General features: G+C 33.0%; 1 protein-coding gene across 7 annotated transcripts in view; it reads right to left on the reverse strand.

The window, feature by feature from the left end:
• ANAPC10 (anaphase promoting complex subunit 10) overlaps nt 1-18,446 on the reverse strand; it is a 95,104-nt gene extending 76,658 nt beyond the window's left edge. For 3 of the 7 annotated variants that reach the window (XM_051966344.1, XM_051966338.1, XM_051966345.1), the window contains exons 1-2: nt 18,242-18,446; nt 7,125-7,250 (exon numbers count right to left, since the gene is read on the reverse strand). In XM_051966344.1, the coding sequence (XP_051822304.1) occupies nt 7,125-7,239 (115 nt within the window). In that variant the 5' untranslated portion in view covers nt 7,240-7,250; nt 18,242-18,446. The other 4 variants (XM_051966339.1, XM_051966341.1, XM_051966340.1 and 1 more) reach the window with 4 other exon arrangements.
• Nucleotides 18,447-18,458: the final 12 nt, after the last annotated feature.

Consider the following 18,458-nt stretch of genomic DNA (forward strand, 5'->3'; position numbering starts at 1 on the left):
AATACATTAAAATTCTATAGACTAAAGACAACCATCACATAACTAAAACTCCCTCCAATATCTCCCAGCACTCAACTTTAGGAGAAAAATGAATCCATAAAGAATTTAGAAAATAAGTCCCTCAAAATCCTATTATCAACACTACCAAAGAAAAGCCCATCCCTTCTAGATTTACTAAACATTCAGTCCAAACTCTGAAGCAGGCCTGATAATGAAATAGAGGACTGTCAATTAGGAAGTCTAGGTCCTAGGGACAGCCATGCCATTAGTGGACTGATGCTGGAAAACATATTTAATCTCTAAATATCAGTTTCTCAACTATAAAATAAGAGCATTAGGCACTTACGGTACCTTCCCTCTCAAAATCATAATATTATGCAACAATAATTCATATCAACAATAATGACAAGCTCCACTGAGATACTTAATCAAAGAAAAACAATTTTGCTCAATATACAAGAAATCATTCTCTTTAGAAAAATAATTATTTAAATCACTCAAATGAATCGATGATCTTATCAACTTGGATATTTTCTTCAAGGATATAGAATGTAATTCATCCACGCATCCCTATTTTGTGCAAATATTGTCTGTCTTCCCAAAAATAGGCAGTCCAAATAATTAGGAGTCTTTCTTCCATTTCTGCTGACTTTAAACACTATCATCTTGTCATCCCATGCTCCATGATCAAGCCCAACTTTTTTTTTTCTGCCATACATTTTGCTAATGACATCTTTTACTACTATTCTCTTAAGTTCTTCATTGGTTACATATTGCAGCCTGATTACATCAACTATTTATCTTAATTACCTTCTATGCAATATACATCTTCAATTTTTCAGAGACTAGTATATTCCATATCTCATTGCCCCAATATAACACTAATAGAAGGTTACCCTTAAAAAGATGGTCCTTTGTTTTGGGGAAACTTGTAATCAGTGAAGAAACTACACAATTCCCCAAAGGTAAATAAGTTCACTTTCCTTTTTAACTTGAGGCCTAACTCATTGTAGATCTGTATGATCTGTTCCAAATAATCATTCAAAAGTGTGTCATAATCGGAACAATTTTCATTCATTTCTTTTTTCCTATGGAGATGATCCAAGCCAAATCTTTTGAGAGGTACTAGATCTCTTCCAGGTGGCTCCACAATTTTCCAATGTAGCATACATCCATCAAACAGGATCATCTACAGGATCTCACTCTGCACAAGAAATCCCCAAAACTTGGACTCTACCCTGGATCTCCTCCATCACTGTAGCAAACAATTTCACTGAATACATACTCTCACCTGTTTTATACTAGAAAAAATAATTATCTTGCTGCACAAGAAAATAAATATGTATGCATATATTATATTTAACATATATATTTTTACCATGTTTAACATATATTGGATTACTTGCTATCTAGGGGAGGGGGCAGGAAAATTAGAACACAAGTTTTTGCAAGAATCAATATTGAAAAATTATCCATGCACATGTTTTGAAAATAAACAGCTTTAATTAAAAAAAAAAAAAAAGTCAGCTGCCCAGTAAACTAAGCATTTTCTTTCAGAGGAAAAGGTAGACATTCAATGAAATAGGAGATTTTCAATCTTTTTTAATGAAAAGACCAGAGCTGAACAGAAAAACTGATCTCCAAAACCAAGACTTAAGAGAAGCATAAAAAAATAAATGGAAGGAAAGAAAAAAACAACAAACTTCTTTAAAGATTAAAATTTTTACTCCCTATATGGGAAGATTTATACATGTAACTCTTGAGATCCGTATCTTTGTCTGAGGTATACTTAGAGGGTGTAGGTATAAGTTGACTTTAATGTGACAATATAAAAAAGAAACTGGGATAGGAGAGGAATTGTATTGGAAGAAAAGGCAAGGTAAAAAGGAAAAGCAAAGAGATTACACCAACTTATCACACCAGGATAATACACTATGATCAAGTAGGATTTATTTATACTAGGAATACAGGGCAGATTCAATATCAGTAAAATTAATAGCATATTGACCATATCAATAACCAAACTAATAGAAATCATATGACCATCTCAATAGATGTGGAAAAAAGCATTTGACAAAATACAACACCCACTCCTATTAAAACACTAAAGAGCATGGGAACAAATGGAGTTTTACTTAAAATGCTAAGTAGCATCTATTTAAAAAATTAACAGATATTTATGAAATGGGGATAAGCTAGAAAATTCAATAAGATCAAGAGGAAAACAACTTTGCCCATTATCACCACTATTATTCAATAATGTTAGCATTAGCAATAAGAGAAGAAAAATAAATGGAAGGAATTGGAATAGGAAAAGAAAAAAACTATCACTCTGCAGATGATATAATGTGTATATTTAGAGAATTAACTAAAAGACTACTAAAGATAATAAACAACTTTAACAAAGTTCAAAGATATAATAAAATAAACCCTCAAAAATCACCGGCATTTCTATATGTTACCAAAAAGTCCAGCAGCAAATAGGAAAAATAGAAATCCCATTTAAAATAACTAAAATAAAATATTTGGGAGTCTATCTGCCAAGACAAAGCCAGGAATTATATAAACACAATTACAAAGCACTTCTCATGCAAAAAAAGAGAGATCTAAACAAATGAAAGAATATCAAGTACTCATGGGTATTCTATCAAAATTAATCTACTAATTCAGTACCAAACCAATCAAAATGCCAAGAAATTATTTTATAGGACTAGAAAAAATAATAACAAAATTCATTTGAAAGAACATGATCAAGAATTTCAAGGGAATTAATGAAAAAAACTGCAAAGAAATATAACCTACCTGTATCTTCATATGTATTTGGAATAATAAAATACTGTTAAAAATTATTTTGTTTCATAAATTTAAAGCTGGTTACAGATTCAGAGCTCCAGAGTTGGAAGGGATCTCAAAGAGATAATCTAGTCCAATCTTATTTTAAAGATGTGAAAATTAAAGCCCACAAAGTAATTTCTCAAGATGACTGCAGAAGTAATTATAAGAAGTGTAATCTGAAGGTCCTCTGCTTTCAGAATTGATTTTTAACTGTACTTGACACATAATTATGACTTTAGAACTAATATGATATCAACAAGATCTAAAAACATAAATATGTATCCACCAATATTAAGTCCATCAAGCCACATAAACAGTCAATAAAAAATGAATTTTAAAATGAGAGGAAATATAAATTTTGGGAAGATCATTCTACCCAAAGCCACAGTATAATTTTTCTAGTGAACAATGGAAAAGTTGATAACATTCAATTTAATAATATCTATTAAGCATATAATATGGGATTTCAATAGCCACTGAGGAAACAAAAAGTACTCAAAGACTTAACTGAATTCATGAACTCGTTAAGGACGTTTCCCTTACAACAATAAGTTTTGCATAGGTTCATACAAACCTTCCCAAATTTTTTCTGAAACTATTCCTTTATTTCTTAGAGTTCAATAGTATTTCACTGCAGTTATACTATAATTGATTCAATTATTCCTTATTTGATGACCTTCTTTCCTTCCTTCTGCAAGGACACTAATATATTTAGTATTTTGGAAAGAGGAAAGTAGGGATGTCATTGTGCTTGCAAATTGTGACTTGGTTTGTATACAAAATCCTAAGTTGAATAAATGAAAAAAGTAGTCTAAAAATCTTTTTGACTAATCATTTATTTTCCCCGAATTACATGTAAAAACAATTTTTAACATTCATTTTTAAAAAATTTGAATTTCAAGTTCTTTCTCTCTCTAACCCTCATTACCTCCTACTCCTCCTTGAAAGAGTAAACACTTTGATATAGGTTATATATGTGCATTCATGCAAAACATTTCCATATTAGTCATAATGTAAAAGAAAATACAGACCCAAACTATGAAAAAAATTTAAAAAGTAAAAAATAGTATGCTTCCATCTGTATTCAGAATCCTTCACTTCCTTCAGTGAAAGTGGGATAGTATCATCTGAATTCTTTGGAATGATCTTGGATCATTTTATTGCTAAGAAGAGCTAAGTCAATTACAGTTGATCAATATTGCTGTTATTGTATACAATGTTATCTTGCTTCTGCTTACTTCTCTTTCCTGCCCCTTATTTTCCAGTTCTTTGCCTCTAGAAAAAAGAGCTCTTATAAGTATTTTTGTACATGTGTTCTTTTCCTCTTTCTCTGATCTCTGATCTAAAGTGCAATTTAGGAACTTATTTTTTACTTATAATTCCAAATTGTTTAACCAGAATTGTTGGACCAATTCTTGGTTCTAGCAGTACATGATTGTGCCTGTTTTCCCTACATCTCCTTTAACATTTGTCATTTTCCCTTTTTTTTCCAACTTTGCCTATCTGATAGGCATGTGATAGAACCTTAGAACTGTTTTCATTAGCATTTTTCTGATTATTAGCTTCAATTTCAAGTAATTTTTCAAATCATAATTGATATTTATTCCTTTGAAAACTCCCTGTTCAAACCCTTTGGCCATTTATTAACTGAGAAATAATTTTTATTCTTAGAAACTTAAATCGTTTTCTTATATGCTTGGTGATATGGCCCTTATCAGAAAAACTTGCTATGGGATTCTGTGCTGGCCTTTTTTCCATCCACACTCCCCACTCCCCCCATCAACCGCCAATTACTAGTTTCTCTTCTAATTGTAGCCACATTGGGTTTTTTTGTGTAAACTTTTTAAAAATTATAATTGAAGGTGTCAATTTTATCTTATATGATCCTCTTTATTCCCAGTTTCTTCATGAGTTATTCAGCTATTCTTGAATCTGAAAGGTAATTTCTTTTTCTCACGATTTTGTTTATGTTAGATTATTTATCTATTTAAAGCTGATCTTGTTATATGATGTGAGATGTTGGACTTTATAATTCCTGCAAGATTGTTCACCAACCTTCTCAAAAGATTTTGTCAATAGTACATTCTTATCCCTTACCTAGTCTTGGTTTATCAAACACTATACTACATACAGACATATATATATATATATATATATATATATATATATATACACACACAAACAATGCTTATTGTTTACCTAATCTGTTCCATTCATTGACCCCTAAATTTGTTAAAATAGTAACAAATTGTTTTAAAGTCACTGCTTTGTAATATAGTTTTAAGACCTAGCAATTCTAGGCTCCTCTCCCATTTATTCTTTTTACTACTTATTATTTTATCTTTTTCCAATTACATGTAGAAGCAATCTTTAACATTCATTTTTCAATGGATTCACTCCCCTCATAATTTTTGCCTCCACTAAAGATTTCCTTTATGTATACTTGTTTTTACCTTGCTGCTTTTCCTGACTTTATTTTCCTTATCACAATTTCTACTAATTCTATAAAGCACATCTGGAATTATAATGATATAGTTCAATTGTGGTGAATCTCTTGCCTTTCTTTGATAGAGAAAAAAGTTTTTTTTTTTAAATATTTTTACAAATCTTGTTCTTTCTGTTTATAACTCTCTTCCCATTTTTTCCATACTACCTTCAGGGTGACTTTATTTAACTGGATCTCCTACCAACTTTATTTAAATTGGTTTTATCTTCCAATGTTTCTCAATTTTATGAAATGATAACTGCTCATGATATGCTTTCCTATAAGATTTTTTGTGTTTACAACTGCAAATCAATAGAACAGTTTATACAATGAGTTAACAATAATATAAAGAAAAACAATTTTGAAAGACTTAAAAAGTTCTAATAAATTCATTGGCCAGCTACAATTGCAGATGACTGAAGATGAAACATATTAACATCTTTTAGGTGCTGAATTGAGTGCAGAAAGAGATGTATGCTTTTTGGCTTTACCCATTGTAGAAATCTGTTTTCTTTGATTTGTCATAAGTGTTTTGTTTTCCTTTTATTCCCAATGAGAGTAGAGGAGTTGAAAGGGAGAGAAAATAGATTTTTTTATCATTTGAAAAAAATAATTTTTTAAATGATGTACTTTTATTTTTTATTGGAAAATAATATGGAAACATGCTCAAAAAATTACTCATACCCTCTGAACCAACAATGTCTTAAGTTACAGAATGAGTCCATTCCCCCCAAAAAAAACAAAGAGGAAAAGTATTTACAAATATTTAGAGAAGTCCCTTTTTTTGTAGTGGCAAATAACTAAAGACCAAGAGATTGTTTGTTAATTGAGAAATGGCTGAACAATTTATGATATGTATTATTATAATGTTTATTATTCTTAATATGAGAGATAGCATAGCACACTGGCTAAAGAACAATCTGAGTGTTAGGTGTGCCCAGGCTCAAGTCGCACCTCTCACCAAAGAGAAATTACTTAAGCTCTAGATGCCTGTCCTGAGACAGGAAAACTTTAATACTTTTAAGTTGAAGAAGAGATCTTGATCTATTTTGGTAAAAGGAGTTTCCTCATTGGTTCTTCTTGATACCAACGAAATTGTAAATTTGGCTCCCCCAAATTCTTAGTAACTAAGGGTGATGCCAATAATATAATTCATTCTACTCATTTTTTTTTAAACTAACATACAAAATGGGAGCATCATCCTTCCTCTATCACAGTTCAACATTATATGAAGCTAGGTATTTGACAAAGCAATAGTGAATCTAGTCTATTTTTTCTCTGGTACAAAGTTTTTAATGACAAAGCTGTTGTCTTTTTCAGTACCTCTATAAATAGTAAGGGGTACAATATCTGTAGGTCTATAGATACTTCTAATTCCCTAATAATAACAATTATATATTTATAATAACTACTTTATACATATAATAATAACAATTACAACAGCTGAAGTGGGAACAAGAATAACATGAACAAGAACATGGACTTCCTCACTTTCTTAAAGTAGAATAAAGACAATGTAAATTTTATAGGAGTGTCTGATATCACACTTATATAAATCTATAATATGATTCAAATATATAATATGCTTTCATAGTCTATGCAATTGCTACTCAAGTATTTCCATAAATTCTCCCAAAGTATCCAAACAACACAATGAAGACTTTCTACTATTGTAATATCCTAAGAGTACACTTAAGCTACGTATATAACGAATGTCATTCTCACTGATGATATAACAAATTTTTAATTCCGTATAGAAAGAAAAATAAGTACAACTATTACAAAATAAAGTATTATTTTTTACCTGGCTTACAAGATGAGAGGGACCAAACAGCCTGTGAACCTATTTCACGTACTGTCCCAGTCCTCTCCAACTGTTTAGGGTCAGCACCAGGTGGTGTCTTGTTTGGTGTGGTCATTGTTCACTATTCTAAAAAAGAAAAAAAGGACAGATTACAAAGAGACTTAAAATCCTTTTCAGGTTTAATAAAAAGAAAAAGCTAGGACCTTTAATTAAATCATTTTGCTGTTAGTTTAGAGAAAACCAGAAAAAAAAATTCCTCATGACTGGAAATGTACTTACATCCTAGTGGCAAAGGAAGATAGATCAGGAGATGGATTATAAAGTCCTGACTCTAGTCAATAAGTAGATGTGCAGTTTCACTCAAATCATTTCATCTTCCCTAATATCAGTCTATTTTTTTTGTAATTAAAGAGTTTGACTAGATAATCTTTTATGTATCACCTAGCTAAAATCTTCTAAAATTTCTGATTTTTCCCCCACCCTATTTGTTTACCTACAAAATAAAAGGACTGAATTTGATAACTGTCCATTCTAGCTTTAAAAACTTAACAAAACTACTTTATATTAAGCCTCTATTTTTTAATTATAATTAACATCTTACTCCAAGAGTTTAAAAAAAAAAAAAAAAACCTTGGGAATTATGTCTATGCATGTTTTGAAAATAACTTGAGAATATATTAAAATAGTGAATAAAATATTAAAGCATCTAATGGTACTCTTACAAAAATCAATCATGTTCTGGGGAATAGAGATCATAAAAAACAAAGGAGACTATAAAGTAATAAGACAATAATGAAAGAAAAAGAACAAATAAACATTCATAAGTAACTGCTAAACTATGATATCATGAAATGCGTGGCTTAGAAAATAAGGTTGTCTAGTCATGTAACCTGAATGAGAATGAAGAGATCAACAATCTTAGTACTACTCCAGTGATATGGGGAAAAATTAAAAAAGAACTCTCAAAACTCTCTAAATTAAGAATTTTATCTAAGATATATAATCATTGCAGATATGTCCTCTAGTTAAATAAAATACCAAGAACTTTAAGTAGGTTAATAATAAAGTAAATAACAGCAGAGAATGCATTTAATACCTAATCCCTTTCACATCTATCAAGCCAATGCTCTCAAATTCTCTTGCTGCAGTGGCAGTCTCTACTAACAGTATCCACCCTTCTCCTCACCCCACCATTCTGTGGCAACTAGCAATAGAACTTAACTTTGAATACACAAAAACACAAAGATACAGCTCATAGGAAGGCATAGACGCATAGGAAAGACAAGTGAAAAGTGGTGAAATATAAATGCTTATCATGGAAGGAAGCAGGGACAATTCTAGGTATGGTCCTTGAAGAATCTGCCATGAAAGAGGAAAGGAATTAGAAATAAAAGTGATTTCAGAAAGAAGAAAATACAGTTTAAAATCATGAAGACAAACAGACAAATCAACTGGGAAGATGCTAACGACAGAAAGGAAGATGGCTACCAGGACACCTAAATCAGTCTGAAAATCTCATATTACTACAAGACAAAATAACACAAATCGACATCTGTGGATTCCCAAAATGGTATGAAACCACAACAAGATGTTCGTTCCTGAATGGTTCAAAAGAAAATTGAGAAATATGAAAGTACAAATTATGACCGTATAACAAAAATAACTGGCAGGAAAGAAAAACTTAAATATACAGTAACAAAACTCTCCAAAGAAACAAAAAAAAGAGAATAAATGATTGAGAATAAAAAGACACAGACACAAAGGACAACTGGGTAAAAAACATGTTAAAAATAAAGTGTTAATTAAAAAGAATATACAGATCACTTTCAGAAAAGAGAAGGAAAATATGCTGAAAATTCCAAGATAGATACAATATAATTAAATTTAACAATGCCAATGACAAACAACAAATTTTACAAGGGACCAGGAGAAACTTTCAAACAAAGTAAATTTGAAGAATACAAGACTATTCTGCTTAGCATTAATGACAAAGTATTACAAAAAGCAAAAGCTCCTAAATTCAAATTACAAAACGAAATGACATACCTTATAAGCCCGAGCTCAATCAACAAAACAGATATTTAACAAAAGGGCAAGCATTCCTAAAACAACCAGGGGGGAAAAAAACAGAAATAGATTATAGGCTTACCTCAGAAATCTATAAACAAAATGAATATGGCAATACATCGAGTCACATGATTTTTTTCAGATTTCATTGCATTAAAAGTTATGTTTACATTATATTCTATCAAGGGTATAATAATATGATGTTTCCCCCAAAATGTACATACCTTAATTAGAAAATATTGCTAAAAAAAAAAAAAAATGCTAACTATCATCTGATCCTTCAGCAAGCAGTAATATTTTTACTGGTGGAGGATCTTACTTCAATGTTAATAGTTGCTGAGATTGATCAGGGTGGTGTCTGTGGCAATTTCTTAAAGTGAAATAACAATGAAGTTCGTTATATCGATTAACTCTTTCTTTCATTTGAATACTTAAGAGACCATTTTAGGGCTATTCATTGGTTTACTTACAATATTGATATGTTTTAGGGAATAGGGAGGCCCTGAAAGGTCAGTGGTGAACCAATCAGAACACATATAACATTTTATAGATAAAGTTACCGGCCTTACATAGCTATGATTCATGGTACTCCAAAACAATACCATCAAAGATTTGTCCATAGATCACCATAACTGATATAAAAATAGCACTGATTAAAAAGTTTGAAATATTGCAAGAATTACCAGAACGTGACACAAACCCTATATCAGCATGATGAAATCCTGGATTACAGGGTGAAGTTGGCAGAGAAAGCCTGAAGTACTAATAAGATTACTCCTTGAGGTAAGCAAGGAAGGGTACTGATAGGGATCAGTTCAGCCTTATAATCCCAATCTCTGGGGAAGTTGTGGGTAGCCCTGCCTTGCTGTGTCCAGTCAGAAATCCAAGTTTCATCAAATCCCAAGGTTAATTTTCCCTTACAAATCTGTCCATAACCCATACCATCTTTGCTGACTCCATTTTGGGTTAGCCCACCATGCTATTCTGCCTCCTGCTTTCTTTTACTTCACCCCTTGCCCATGTCTTTTTCCTTTTTTTAGGGTGCTAAGTCTCTAGTTAATGGCTTACTCCCTTCCTCATGGCATATTCCCTTCTTCCTAGTTAATTGTGAGTTCCACTGGGGAACTTTTTTTTCCCCATTGTTGTTAAAACCACTTTCCTATCTATTTCATATTTACTACTCCTGGTTGTCTATTGCATTTCTTCATTTTGTCTGTAACCTCTTCTCCTAAATAAACCTACTTTTTACCCCCCCTAAAAAAAAAAAAGGCCATTGTGAATTGATCACATGACTGAACCCCAAAAGTTGATGCCAATTGCTCTCCCTAAATCACATCATTTGGTGCTATACCTCAAATACTTTGTCCTAATGTTCTTTATTTTTAATAATTTTAATGGAAAGATAAACAAAAAGGAAAATACACAATTAAATAAACTGCTGGAGAAACTACATAGGAAAAATGGACTTTTGATGAAATAGAGAACATTTGTCATTCCTAAACAGCATACGCTGTTGGAAAAATGGCACCAACAGACTTTCTTGAGGTGGAAGTGCCACAAACCATCAGTTTGTAAATTATAACTTTACTGCTTTGCAAATACTCTAGACAAAAGAAACATTTAAAATGATAAAGATAGCAGTCAAGAAATGTGCAATTGAAATAAACTGCTCCCAAGAGGGAAAAAAAAAAGGAAAAAAATTAGAGAGAAAGACATCTGTGGGGTTAATAGAAATGACAACAATATAACAAGGGAACATTAAGATTTCCCCCCCTAAAATACATCAGAAGACAACTTAATAGAAGGTGGAAGAATAAACCTGAACCATCTTGAACTAAAACTCATAATGTTCAGCCTTACAGATGAATCAATACTCTTTTGTGAGTGAAAACTGCAGAATAAGAATGAGCATAAATAGGTAAATGGAAGTAAGGGGATAGAGGGGGTTGTGTGACATAACCTAAGTAAGTCAATAATTCCTATAGTCTCTAAAATTGAAGACAGGCTACAGGAAAATGGGTGAGGTGGGAAAGTCTGTGATTAAAATAGGGATAATGAAAAGGGAAAATCTCAGTTCAATGATAGAAAGGGATAACACTGAAGAACACTTCCATGTCAGGGAGAGAGAGGTTCTGTAAGGGGAAACGGGGACTTTAAATGAATGCAATATACAGGGATTTGGTGCTTAAACAGACTGTTATGTCTCTGAAGATAGCATCCTGCTTCAAAAGGGAAATCATAACTCTTAAGGTTAAGTAATATCCAAAAGAGTGAGAAGGCATAGACACAGGGAGAAGATTTTACAATAAATATGGGAGAAAGGATCATGGAGATGACTGAGAATAATAATGAATTTTGTAATTAAATAAAAAAAGAAATTTTCTACTACTGGGCAACACTTCCATCCTTGCTATCTCCTGTCAGCATTTGAAAAAATGAAGAGGAAGAGGAAAGAAAGGAGGGAATAGTGGTGAAGGAAAGAACTACAAGGCAGGCAGTAACAGAAACAATTTAGAAGAGGGAACTCAAAACAGATACATTACAAACTTTCATTCCATGAGGAAAAGGGATGGTACAGAAAAAATAAACAAGCATAAGGACATATTAAATAATGAAAGCCTACAATAGAAAAGGAAGAGCATGAGAGAAAGAAATTCTTTTTAAAAGGGGTACAGAATAAAATGAAGGGAAAAAAAGACCTCCTGATAAACAGAAGTTGAAAAAGAGAGTTTTACTTAATTTTTAACTAAGAGGTGAAAAAAGAGGGGAAGAATTACATAACTAAAAAAAAAAAAAAAACTTAAAAAAGAAATGTAAGTCAAGCAAAATGTAATTTATTAAGAAGGATCTGGACACTCAAGAATGGCTATGCCAAGAACAGAATAATTTCACCAATTGATAGAAGAAACATAAGCTAAAATAAGCAAAATATGTCAGTCGAGTCATGAGTTGGGTGAAGTAGGGGGCTTCTCTACTAAGTGTTCATGAGATAGTCATAAAATGGTCCCCTGCTCATAATGGACAAGAAGGAATGATTCGGAGGTACAAAAATAAATTGGACACTTTTTTTGTAACTCTCTGCTGCACTGCATTTGCTTAGCATGACAAGGAAAACAAGAGTAGAAGGTCTCTGCTTAACTTTCTATGATTAAGCAAGTGATCTCAGAATCTTCAGCTTACAGCTCCGGGACATGATACACCCAACTGATATTGGAAACAAAATTCTGAACCCCAAATAAGGGCCCAATAAATGAACAAATTCAGAATGAGTAAAGAAGTTTAAATTTTTAATATGTTCCTTCAGGAAATGGGTGTGAAACTCAAAAGGCGCTCATAGCCTTTTTGAAGCAAGAGCATAACTACTTTTTATCCCTTTTCTAGGTGCCAACATCCCTCCCCTATCTTCCCAGTGGCTGGGGTGATGAGGTTAACATTCTTTCCCCATTCTCCTACAACATACACCTCTTAATATCTCCCACTTCCAGCTACCTATATTGTATGCCCATTAAAATAATATACATGAAGCAATTAAGCATGCATACTTTAATTAAGCTATAACCTTTATCCTGCTTTCAGCTTTTTTTTTTTTTTTAAATACACAACTAGTTCTATATACAGTTTCAGAAAATCCCTTGTTCCCCTCCTCTGGACTACTTCTGGTTCCAGACTTCTGGCTTTCCTCTGCTATGGGAACATAACTTTTATCATTTCTCATACTGATAATCAATATCCCTTTGAAATTATATCAAATTGATTAATACTAATAGAATAGGGGTCCAAATGAATTATTGACAAGAGAAATGTAAAAAGGAAGTATAATAAAACAATCATAAAGGCCTAAACAAAGACAAATTGTTTATATTCTAATATGAAGATAATAGATGTCCCTTCAGAACTCTATCATCATGGTTATCAAACAAGCCTAATTTCACAGAAGAGCAAGTTATGGCTTTTTTTTTTTTTTTTGATGATCTTAAAAGAAAGAGAAAAAGAGGGGAAGGGGAGAGAAGAAATACTTTGAAATGGCCAAAAAGAGAAAGGATGGGGAAATTATCTCACATAATTGGAATATACAAGTAGAAAACTTATGTAAACATGGAGAAAAAATTGGGGAATACACATATATAGTTGGATGCACAAATGTTTTACTAAATATAGAAACAGTAAGGAAAGAGGTAGGAGCCAACTAAGTAGTGCAATGAACATAGAACACTGAATCTGGAATCTAAAAGACCTGAGTTCAAAAATAACTTCAGTCACTTACTAACTGTGTGATCCTGGGCAAGTTACTTAACCCTGCTTGCCTGGTTTTTCATTTGTAAAATGAGTTAGAGAGAGAAAAAATATCAAACCACTCTAGTGTCTTTGCCTGGAAAATCTTAAGTAGGATCATAGTCAGATACAACTGACTTGACTGAACAACAATGAAAACAGGGAAAAATAAGAGAGAGAACAGAGTAAGGATGGTAGTAGTCATAAGCAAAATAAATTAAGTATTGAAGGTGAATTGGAAAAGAACTCACTTAAAACGAGGAAAAAAAATAAGAATCTATGATCCAACTCCTGATGATGAAAAAAGAAAAGAGCAAAGAAGTAGTAGTGGATATGTCAGATCTAGAACACTGATGCTGAGCACACTCTTCTTACCAAGTTCTCTATTAAAAGCAAGGGGGAAACTGATATACACTAACCACAATACCTTAAGACTAATAATAAAAACATGATATTAACTCTGAGAGAGAAATTATGGACACAGAGTACAACTGAGAAATCTGCAGGCACATACACACACATCACACATGACATGGCCAATATGGGATTTGATTTCTTTGGATTATGAATATTTATTGACAAGGTTTTCTTTTTCTTTCTTTCTTTCTTTTTTTTTTTTTTTTTAATAGAGGAGGCAGCATTGGAGTGAGGGAAAATGTGAATTTTCATTCAACAAAAAAATTAAATTAAGTTTTGTTGTGTGTGTGTGTGTGTTTTTTTAAAGATTTAAGTAGCAGGAATGTAAGAAAATGACAAAAGTGAGAATTAAGAGGTTGTTAAGAGTTTCATAACTTCAGTGAATAAAATCACTCTTTAAAAATTAGAATTGACCAAGTAGACGTTAATGATCCCATGACACATGTAGAAACAAAATCAAAAAATAGTGAAAAGACTGAATAAAAAAAGAAGAAAATGTGAATTATCTCATGAGAAAAACAACTGACCTAGAATACAGACTGATAAGAGACAATTTAAGAGTTACTGGGCTCCTTCCCCTACCCCCCAAAAAAACCCACTAGATAATAGATTTCAAGAAATTATAAAGGAAAACTGCCCAGATGTCGTAGAACCAGAGCCAAAGTATAAACTGAAAAGAATCCATGAATTACCTCCTGAAAAAGATCTCAAAATGAAAATTTCCAGGAATATCAAAGCCACATTCCAAAGCTCTCAGATTAAGGAGAAAATACTAAAAACAATCAGAAAGAAATAATTTAAATACTGTGGAAAAACAATCATGATCATATAAGATTTAGTAGCTACTACTATATAGAAGTGAAAAGCTTGAAATGCTATTCTGGAAATCAAAGGATTTAGGATTACAATCAAAAATAACCTACCCAAGAAAACTGAATATAATCATCTGGGGTGAAAATAAACATTTAGTGAAATACAGAACTTTAAGCATTCCTGATAAAAAGATCAGCTCCAAACAGAAAAAGAGATACTCAAGAAATATAAAAGTTAAACATTAATGAGAACTCATAAGGTTAAATTGTTTACATTCCCATATAGAAAGATGATACATATAACTCCTATGAAATTTATCATTATTAGAACATTTTCATTATTGGAAGGATTCTCCTTAGACAGAGGACATGAGTACAAACCTATTACATTGGATGATCTCAAAATATAAAATAAGAGAGTAAAAAAGAGCAACGTACTAGGAGAATGAGCAAAAGAAAAGGGGAAATTATCTTGTGTAAGAAAGAGTTTTTACAGTGGAGAAGGGGATGGAAAAAGTAGGGAATATTTGAACCTCAGTCTCAGATGAACTATATCAAACAGGGAAGACCACATGTACATATACAACTAGAGACTGAAATTTATCTTACCTAACAGGGAGGTCCGAAGAGAAGGAACTAAGAAAAAGGAGGGATAAGAAAGAAGATGTATTAAGGGAGGCAATGATCAAAAGCTAGAGATTTTTGAAGAGGGAAAAGGGTTTTTTAATAGGATAAATAGAAGAGAATAAGATGGAGGGAAATATAATTAGCAATCAATCATAATGCTGAATGTAGAAGGAATAAACTCACTCATAAAATGCAAGATAGCAAAAGGGATTAGAAACTAGAATCCAATAATGTTACTTATAAGAAAACACTTGAAACAAAAGGACACACACAGAGGTAAAATAAGAGAATGGAATAGAATCTCATATCCTTCAGCTGAAGTAAAAAAAAAAAAAAAAGCACAATTATAAATGAACTCAGATAAAGCAAAAGCATGTAGACCTAATTAAAAGAGATAATCAGGAAAACTACATTAGCAAAACTGCATGTGCACGTACATGTGCAAGTGCACATACAGGCATCAAATGGAAAAACAAATTTTTAAAGGAAAAGTAAAATGAATTACATGAAGTAATAATACAGATATGGAAATTCAATTTGCTCCAGCTCACACCTAAGCAATTATAAGTATAAAATAAAAAAGGAAGAAGTTAAATAGCTAAATAGAATTCTAGGAAAGTTAGACATGATAAACCTCTGGAGCATACTTAATGGGAATAGAAAAGAGTATACTTTTTCTTAGCTGTACATGGCACATTCACAAAAACTGACCATACAATTCCAATAGACTTGTGATCCATCTGCACCTAGAGAGAGGACTGTGGGGACTGAATGTGGATCACAATATAGTAAGTACCTTCATTTATTTTGTTATTGCTTCCTTGCTTGTTTTTTCTTCCTCATTTCTCTCCTTTTTGAGCTCATTTTTCTTATGCAGCATAATAAATGTAGAAATATGTTTAAAAGAACTGTACATGTTTAATCTATATTGGATTACTTGCTGTTTAGGAGAGGGGAGGATGGGAGAGGGAGGGAGAAAAATATGGAACACAAGGTTTTACAAGGGTAAATGTTGCAAACTATCTTTCTATGTATTTTGAAAAATAAAAAGCTATTTCTAAAAATAAATAAATAATAAAAATTTCACCATGTAGTAAAGCATCATAATCTCACAAATTCAAAAAATATGAAATATGCAGAAAAGTGTTGAAAATAGAAATATGAAATGCATTTTTTGGGGACCATAATGCAATAAAAATGACATTCAACAAAGGGTCCTGGAAGCATAGACAAAAAACTAATTGGAAAATGAATAATTTAATCCTAAAAATGAGTCAAAGAACAGATTATACAAAAAAAATTAATAATTTCATTAAAAAGAATAACTATCATGAGACAACATAGAAAAAATTATGGATACAACCAAAGCAGTAATTAGGAGAAAATTTATATCTCTTAATTGCTTACATTAATAAAAGAGAGAAAGAGCAGATTAATGAATTGGGTAAGCAATAAAAAAAAAAAAAAAAAAACAAAAACAAAACCTAGAAAAAGAGTAAGTTAAAAATCCCCAACAACAATTAGGAATTTTAAAAAGATTAGAAAAAGAATAAATTAAAAATCCCCAACAGAAAATCCTGGAAGTACCTATATGTTTGAAAGAAGGAACAGAGCTCTGAATCTCCCTAAGATATTGGTTATTAACAACCGATTCTCATTTTTTCCCCAATTGATAATTGTACCATACCTTAGTTACATTCTCCTACGTCCTTAAAAATTTTTTAACCTTAGTTTTTAGTTTCAAATGCTCTCCCACCCTTTATACCCTTCCCCACCCATTGAGAAGGCAAGAAATACATTATACATATCAGATCATGTAAAACATTTCCCTGTGGGGGCGGGGGAGGTAAAGTAAATAAAAAATAGGCTTCAGTCTGTATTCAGAGTTCATCAGTTTCTCTTTTTGGAGGTAGATAGCATTTTTCATAAATCCCGGTGAATTATTCAGAAAAGCTAATTTTTCACAGCTCATTATTATTATACTTATTATGCTATCATGTAAAATTGCTGTTACAGTGTACAATACTTTCCTGACTCTGATGGCTTCCCTTCGCACTAATTCACATAAGGCTCTCAGGTTTTTCTGAAACTACGCCTTTTATTATTTATTATAGCACAATAGCATTCCATCACAATCCTATATATTCTATTTGAGCTTGACACCGCTGCCCCATAACTGAGTACACTGCTTAAGACCTGCACCTCATACACACTACAATTACCACCCTGTTGAATTTCATTAACTGAAAGGCAATTTTTCATATTGCCGTGAAAATGACAAATTTAGGAAAATTAAAAACCAACCAATCCGATTCCAATCTACCTCCCAAAACACAGAAGGGGAGCTCACCCAGGATACCCACCCTGACATCACAGCCTGCTGCCACTCGTGCTCTTCCCATAGCACCAGGATACACCAACCAACCAACGTGGGACAGCACGAAGTTCAATTTTTGATTCATAGTGGCATGGGGCAGTGACTATTTTAATTAACTATTCTCCAAACAAGGAAAGTCCGGTCTCCTCCACAACTCGAGTAACTCGAATACCAGGGGCACCAGTAAGACAGGCATTATTGCGGTTGGGAATGCACATTTCCCTGTGGCTTCAGGGTCTGCAAATCATTCCGCACACAGGGTTTTCTCGGACCCCCTTGCAGTCAGTGGACTCGGCTAGCCCGAGTCCCGTTTAACAGCTGAGGCCAAGTGATGCCCACGGAGCCGGGTCCTCTTCGCTCCAAGCCCAGTTCTATTCTATTCGCTTTCACTTAGACCTCTCCCGGGAGGTTACAACCCGGCACAGTGCGGACCGCGGCGCCAAGGGGATACTGAGGCACGGGTGGGCCGGGGAGCGGCTCCTGAGGGACCAGAGGAGGAGACGTGAGCAGCCGGGACGTGTTCCTCCCCGCCGCCCTTCACTTACGGTTCTCCAGGCCGCAGCGTGGCAAGCGGGAGTCCCGGCACGACACGGTACACCTCAGTCCAGCAAGGTTGACTAGTCTCCTCTCTTCAGACCTCCGCGGGCTCCCAACAGCTCCGGCGCCGCCCTCCATACGCCACTTCGCGGCGCACTCCGATGACGTCAACCGCTCTTCAGGTCTACCTAAACCTTCCTCCCTCCTCGCAGCGCCCCCCCCACC

This window comes from Antechinus flavipes, chromosome 6 (assembly GCF_016432865.1).
Source record: "Antechinus flavipes isolate AdamAnt ecotype Samford, QLD, Australia chromosome 6, AdamAnt_v2, whole genome shotgun sequence".
NCBI lineage: Eukaryota > Metazoa > Chordata > Mammalia > Dasyuromorphia > Dasyuridae > Antechinus > Antechinus flavipes.